Genomic DNA, 7,670 nt, shown 5'->3' with positions numbered 1-7,670 from the left:
AAACAGATTTATTTGTGAATGAAAAGCAATACAGTATTCCAGACAGCTCTTCATGGATGGACACTAGTCATGTCCATCCATAGTATAGAGCGCTGAGCTATGCTATATTATACAAGATATATACAGACAGACAGACAGACCGATAGATAGATAGATAGATAGGCCTGACAAAAGCAAATTAATTATACAATTGTATGGCACCTAGCAGAAAATACCTCCTATATTCTCATTTAACACATCAGAGTTGACAGAATCTGTTGCTAAAGATGGTCTTTCACTTTGTTAGCGTATTGTGTCAGGTGTGGGAGGCGTTTTCTAGGATCACCAGGAGTTTTGCATCCTGTCCTTCACCATCTACTCCAGCTTGGATCACACTAGAGGAGATAGTCTCAGACACAAAAATGGCAAAGATTACAAGTACATGCAATATCAATGTGGCTATATTTAATAATGCAATTGTAATGTCCACCTTTTTGTATGGTTATTATTATGATGATGAGTTGTAGTTGTAGTATTAACATGATCAGTGGAAACATCACCAGCACTGCTGCTGCTTTGTTTGGTGTCTGATTTTGTTTCAACTTTTTGTAACATTACTGTCACAAAACATGAACTCAAGCTTCAGAAACAGTTACAAGATTTATTTGTGAATAAAAAGCAATAGAGTTAACCAGACAGCTCTTCATGGATGGACACTAGTCATGCCGATCCATGGAATAGACCGCTGAGCTATGGTATAATATACAAGATAGACAAGATATACAAGGTCCTCCTATATTCTTCTTTAACACATCAGAGTTGATGGAGTCTATCGCTCAAGATGCTCTTTCGCTTTGTTAGCTGTATTGTGAAAGGGGTGGGAGGCGTTATCAAGGATCCCCAGGAGTTTTGCTAGCATCCTGTCCTCCAACTTGAATCAGTCTGGTGGCAATACTCTGCTAGTATGCTTCAGGTACACAGCGCTAAGCCCCATTCAGACTGTAAGTGAAAACCAACAAAAGGCCATGTAATGTTGATTTAATTAAGCGATTACAGGCAAAATTATTACTGGTGATGCGGTGTTGCACAGCAAATCATTTCAACTTTTGAGGCAAGCCACAGGTAATAAGCAAATTGTCGTATGTGTCAATGGGGCCATATTCTCCAAAGAAGCTTGATTGAACATGTCCTTTTTAATTTTCAATTTGATGAAGTTCATACATGATAACTTCGGACCTCGGAATAGGTACTGAAGTCAGAGTTTTGAGTTTGATTTCTTGTTCTCTTGGGTTTTGCTTTGTGTGCTCTGGCTGGCATATCCAATGAAGCATAACACAACTCTTTGTCTTCATCCTGAAACACAGGTAGGTAATATATCAATAATCATTCCTTTGATCTGCCAGGAACAACTAGGGAAGGGGAATTTAGAAGGCGCTAACATTTTCACAAGACATTTTATCTTCCCATCTTAACAAATTACTATCTTTATTTGAACAGACATCCATGCAGATGATAATGAAGTATACAGCTCCCTTACATATACGACTGTAAGTGTCCTGGTTAAGATTATGTCTATGTGCACTGTAAGAGACATCTTAATTACCACACTATCATTCATAATGGCAAATGTCTTCTCTTTTGTAAATCAGATCAGATTGTTAAGGTATGTAATACCATACCCCAATAAAAACAAGCTTGTTATGATGCTAAACATATCCAGCCGAGGGCTGGTATCCAGCCGAGAGCTGTGGCCTACTGGTTGGCTCTTCAGACTTGTAACCAGAGGGTTTCCGGTTCGAACCCCGACCAGTAGGCACGGCTTAAGTGCCCTTGAGTAAGGCACCTAACCCCTCACTGCTCCCCGAGCGCCGCTGTTGTTGCAGGTAGCTCACTGCGCCGGGATTAGTGTGTGCTTTGCCCTCACTGTGTGTTTCACTAATTCATGGATTGGGATAAATGCAGAGACCAAATTTCCCTCACAGGATCAAAAGAGTATATATACTTATACTTATCCTACATACTTAAGATTTTATACCACATTTTAATGAAATAAAGTGTAATGCATTGATTCTCGGGTTATTGCCTGTTAAAGACATCGACATCTGAGACACTGCTCATATTTTTATTAGGTTTACCATAAACTTCATTAGCAATCAATCAGTAAAGTACCTGTTTTCCTGCTCGACTTTCTCTCCTCTTTGAGCGCTCCCCAGGTTCCACTGGTGCTGTAGATGTTGAATAATATCAGCTTCATAGTAATGCTACGAAGTTATGCCACATGGCAATAAATGTAAATTGCAGTGGTGATCTACAAGGATTTAGGAGATCTTGAGTCAAACCTGTCTTACAGCGGCAGAGGCAGTACACACAGGTGGAGGCGATGAGAGCAGAGAGTAGAGTACACATGGGACACAAGATGACCAGCAGTGACCAGCACTGACCACCATCAGGGGGAGGAGGACAGGTAGGTGCAGGAGAAGAAGCAGCATCTGTTCAAATAAATCAGCAGTGATGTACACATGACGGCACAGGAATTTGGTCACAAATCTACAAATTTACACGGAAAGGAAGACTTTTATCACATTTCACTAATTGATTAATGATTATAGTGTAATGTACCACATGATTGTTGTTTTTATTTTAACTGTGTATAACGTGTTGTGAATAATTTATTTCTGTGAACCATTATAGTTAAATGAATATCATGAACCAAATGAACCAAAATAAGACACCAACAGAACTGGAAAAAAAGAGAAAAAGAGTCAGAAAGAGAGAATCCAATTTTTCTTGACTCTGGTTTTAATAGATCTTACTGATGATGGAGTCACACTTCATACTTTACTACTGGACAATATACAAAATGATTGTATTATAACCAATTAGTATATGATCACGTGATCATATACTAATTGGTTATAATACAATCATTTTGAAAAAATGTTGATAAGCAATTAAGGCAAACAGAAAACCTGAACTGAGGTACCATAAAACTACACATAATGTTTAATGTCCATTAAAACCCTTGGCCCCTGGTAAGAGAAAAAAGGGTATTGTAATCGGGTCCATTCATCCGTCTTTCTGTGTGTGTCTGGTCACATGACTAAGACTGTACTGGTCCAATGTACTTCAGAGTTATAAACAAGGCAAAGGATCACCACATCTCTGTCCTCTTACATGATATAAACTACTACTGGATACAACACAATGCCATTCATAGAAAAAAATGGTATCATCATCACTACACTTTCATTTCACAAGTAATAATAGTTTCATAATCATGCTTCATAAGGTTGGCCCCTGAGTTTTACTGATCTATATGTAATGTTTATGATTTATTATTAATTCACTAATAACATGAATACTCCACACCTACTTTACAGTAGCCTCAACTGCCAACATAGTAGGTTGACAATGTCTGTTTCCACAGAAAACTACCATTACAGTGTGGGACACAAACTATAGGAGGAAACTATAGGGAGTCTCAAACTATGCACCACTAAACACACACACACACACACACACACACACACACACACACTAAAGTCACTGATGGAGTGAAGGGTGTGTACACTTGTTGTCATGTAACACTAACATTACAAATGCAAGTTGGGTGCAAGGGTCTGCAGTTGCCTCACAGCTCTTGTTTGCGTCCACAGATAAATCACACTCTACATTCTACACTCTACAATAAGTTATTGCATTCAGCTTTTCCTCTTCAAACTATCACTCCAAAACATTGCGAAGAGTTAATTACACATACAGTATATTAATATTCCAAGTGCATAACCATAACAAGTGCAATCTATCTGAGTTCTGAGATGGTAAACAGTACAATAACTGATATTTTATTGCCAGTTATTTTCCATTACATCATCATGCTGAAACATTCCAAATTATCTCAACATGTATGAAAAAAACTAATCATTTGTAGTGGACGATGCTAATTGTCTTACCTTCAAAGGACAACTTGTAGGTGATGTTTCCATAAGAATAAGAGACTTTCTGTTGAATTATTCCGCTTGTGACTTTGGGATGAATTACAGCTCCGTCAACCACTTTCTTCATAGCAACAGAACAGTAGTACAACCCCAGCTCAGACTCAGTGATGTTCTTGATTAGTAGATCATGGGACTGGCTAGTGGAGTTCCATTTAAATTCGTAGGTGGAGAGCTTGTCTATACCCCTAATTGCTTCTTTGGTTGACATCACAAATGAAGGTTGCCTATAATGCGAACAGTTTCTATACCAGTATATATGTGCACCATGGGTCCAAATGCAGTCACAGTAGAGAGTAACATTATTCCCTGGCTTGATCGTTAGATCCAATTCAGTTCCTGAGACCTTCAGAGCAGATTGTATCACACCTGAAAATGACAGTTGGTACTTAATTTAATATCTGAGTTTGAATGATTTAGTCTTCTTAAGTGTCAGGTGTCGTCAGATTCTTGATAGCACAAAACCTAGAAACATAGCTTTGGACATGACAGCTTTAGACAATAGAAACAAAATCCACCTCTTATCCAAAAGTCAAGTTGAATCATGTTAAATTTACTATCCCACCAAGGGACACTGGGCTGCAGACAGGAGTTAGAAAATACATACAAGACATGACAAATACCACGTAAAAGACAAATCCTCGAAAATTCCAAAAAAGGATAAAAAAAATGATAATAAATAATTGTTGTTATATATTACAATTAGTTGCATATTTTGTAAACTTAAACTTACCCAGGTGAGCAATGATAGTTACTACCAGGCAGGACATGATGAGGGTCAGTGATGTGAATGCAGTGACGAGTGCTCCTCAATGACGAGTTGATGAGTGGAAAATATAATGGCTGCTATGCATGCTTTTCAACGAGAAGTTCAGGGCGGGCTGAAAGGGTGTAGGTTTGGTTTTGACATTGGTGGGGACATACAGTAAGCCCCTTAAATGATGACTTCTGGTGAGTTTTGTGGACAGATTGAGGTATACAAATGTGACACAACCATCAACAGATTTAAGGCATCGTGCTCTGATTATCACAAACAGCATGACTTGTGTTATTTGACCGAGGGACCCCATTCAGATATCAGGGGTGAATAACATAACCCATGGCATATGATTGAGGAACCCAATTAAGACACATCACACAACATAATCCATGTTATTTGTCTGAGGGGCCCTATTCAGATATGTGGGGTGGAGAACACAGTAGTGACTTCACACAGAGGCTGCTTCAGGGCCCCTGGGTACTACATCTCATTTTACAGGGGTTTGTTCCTTTCCATTGCAAGGGCACTTCATAGTGCAACAGTGCGATCTAAGAGGGCACTTCATGATTTGTTTTCTTCCATCAGAAGGCCACTTGTAGGGAACATGAGGTTTATCCCATTGTAAAGGCACCTTTTTTATCATATATTTTCCACAGCAGGGGCATCCATTCGGACACTTCGCTAAATTGATGCAAGTAGGGACAACCTTTATTTCACTGCATCACATTTTATCCACTAGAGGAGCACCTATGTTGCCACTTTTTATGTTTTCTCACATGTAGCACAATATACAGGGATGCATTCAACTGCACTCTGTACTGGAAATGACACTTGTTGGAACACTGGCATGTACTGTAGGGGCAGCATAGAAGGCACTCCATCATGATACCCTTTTCCAATGGAAGGGCACACGCCCTTCCAAACGCCAAGTATAGACCATTTTAGGGGGCACCTTATAGGGTCTTGCATTATGTTTACAACACTAGAAGGGCACTCATTAAGACACATTCTTCAAACTTATTGTTTGAAGCAGCACTCTAGATGGCACTGAAACATTTTCCTCATGTAAAGGCCAGCCAATAGGACACTTTTGAGGGCACCGTAACCCTTTTATTTCAACCATGGGGGCAACTGGGGGGGGGGGGGGGGGGGGGGTCGCCCCAATATGACTTATTGCTGTTGGGTTACAGCCAAGGCTCTCCAAAGCATTTTCTAGTGCAATGTGTGACACTGAAGTAAAAAAAGAGTGAATGTCTTGTGAATACATGGCACCATCAGACTTGAGTGAAACCTCATTTTCTGTGTTGCACTTCAGAAAGGAGTAGGTAAGAGGGCCTATAGAGCTCAACAGTGACCGCCCACTCTGGTTCTGGAGTTAAAATCCCTTTAATTTTCTCCTTTGACAATTCTATAGCCATAAGATTGCAACCATCCCAGGTATAGACTTACCATGAGCTATGAGACTGTGAAGCGAGTGTATGCTGATAAGGATATCAAATCCTAAATTGTAAAGCAGTGTCTTTGATTGGTGGAGATTGCCATTGCCATAGAAATGTTTATGACTTAACTCCTGCCTCAACTCAAACATTTGACGCTTCTTTGAACAAGATTGTGGCAGAACACATTCAAAGTCTAAGTCTAAACTTGTATTTTGCTTTATCATCTGTTCATTTCGTTAATTTACTTCCTTGTTCGTGTTGACCTTTTAATTTAAAATTGCCCCTAGGCAATTCAACATTGAGTCATAACACTCACCTTGAAAGTTGAATTTGCTTAATGCAAACAGTGGGAAGTTATAGCAGAGACATTCTAGTGAGGAGACACAGCACTCAAATGATCCTCCATAGAAATGCATGGGGTTAGTTTGTAACGAAGTTACAGGCAGTAGTCTACACATATCCCACCCCTTCCTGTATGCCCCCTTATTCACTTGAATATAAAAATAACTGCCCGATAACTGCCTGAAGCATGTTACCAAGATGGCTGCCGAGTGAGGGGACTTGCCTATAAGGACTTTGGGTATGATGACATGAAAGCTCTCTGATGTCTCTGGTGATGACCCTAACATTAGTCAGTTGACTGAGGCTACATCTACCCGAAACCAACGGGTGTATTTTCTCTTACCGCTTTCACACCTTTAAGTCGTCTTCAAGTACATTCAAGCCAGGAAAAGTGTTTGTGTCTGCATTATAGCTATGCCTCTGCTGCAGATTAGTGCTCCTGTTGAAGTGAAACCCCCTTTATGTTGTTTGATCGTTTTCTTTTTCACCTGAGATGTTAACATAAGTGAACAACATAAACATCTGAGATAAAATACATAAAATACGTTCATTCGTTCTATGACCCTTTAAACCTTTTCTCTGAGTCTGCGTGTCAGTGGCAGGTCTCAGGGAGACCAAGTAGAAGGGAATTACAGTAGTAAAGATGTGAGATGCTCAGAGTTGGTATGTAATAATAATAATAATAATAATAATAATAATAAAAATAATACATGTATTATGCACTTAACATTGGAAGCAAATGTCATATTGCTACAAGGTAGAAACATTATAAAACAAAAATACTAAACTAAAAAACAAAAACACAAAAACAGGAAACAGTTGTATGTGAATCTTTACTATCACTATCAAGTAAAACAATTCTGCTTTCCTCTATGAAGTCGAAGGTCAAATATTTCCACTCTCGGCCCCAGCCGTGGCGCAACTGGCTGGGACACCTGCACCATAAGCCAGCGACGCCCCAAAAAATTTGAGTCAAAGGTGAAATGAAATTCAAACTACAGCCATTTTGCTGTTTATACCTAATACTAAGTTCTTTCTAAAAAAAAAACTTTTAAAAAACACACACACACACACACACTTTCTCCTCCGCACTATACAAAGGTCTTGATCTTTGTCAAACGGATGTCCGACCCTTCGGGTGATTGAAATATGATG

General features: G+C 39.3%; 1 protein-coding gene across 1 annotated transcript; it reads right to left on the bottom strand.

The window, feature by feature from the left end:
• Positions 1 to 993: 993 nt before the first annotated feature.
• Positions 994 to 4,776, bottom strand: LOC143135138 (uncharacterized). Its single transcript, XM_076295866.1, has 5 exons — positions 4,708 to 4,776; positions 3,933 to 4,343; positions 2,319 to 2,468; positions 2,149 to 2,204; positions 994 to 1,332 (listed from the first exon to the last, which is right to left on the bottom strand). The coding sequence occupies exons 1-5, from the start codon at positions 4,742 to 4,744 to the stop codon at positions 1,195 to 1,197; spliced, it is 792 nt and encodes a 263-aa protein (XP_076151981.1). The 5' UTR covers positions 4,745 to 4,776; the 3' UTR covers positions 994 to 1,194.
• Between the last annotated feature and the right edge of the window lie 2,894 nt (positions 4,777 to 7,670).

Source organism: Alosa pseudoharengus, unplaced genomic scaffold (genome assembly GCF_046254945.1).
Source record: "Alosa pseudoharengus isolate Yale_2024_CS ecotype anadromous, Long Island Sound unplaced genomic scaffold, YU_APseudo_1.1 YU_APseudo_1.1_scf_2, whole genome shotgun sequence".
Lineage (NCBI taxonomy): Eukaryota > Metazoa > Chordata > Actinopteri > Clupeiformes > Clupeidae > Alosa > Alosa pseudoharengus.
This window is presented reverse-complemented; position numbering and strand designations above follow the sequence as displayed.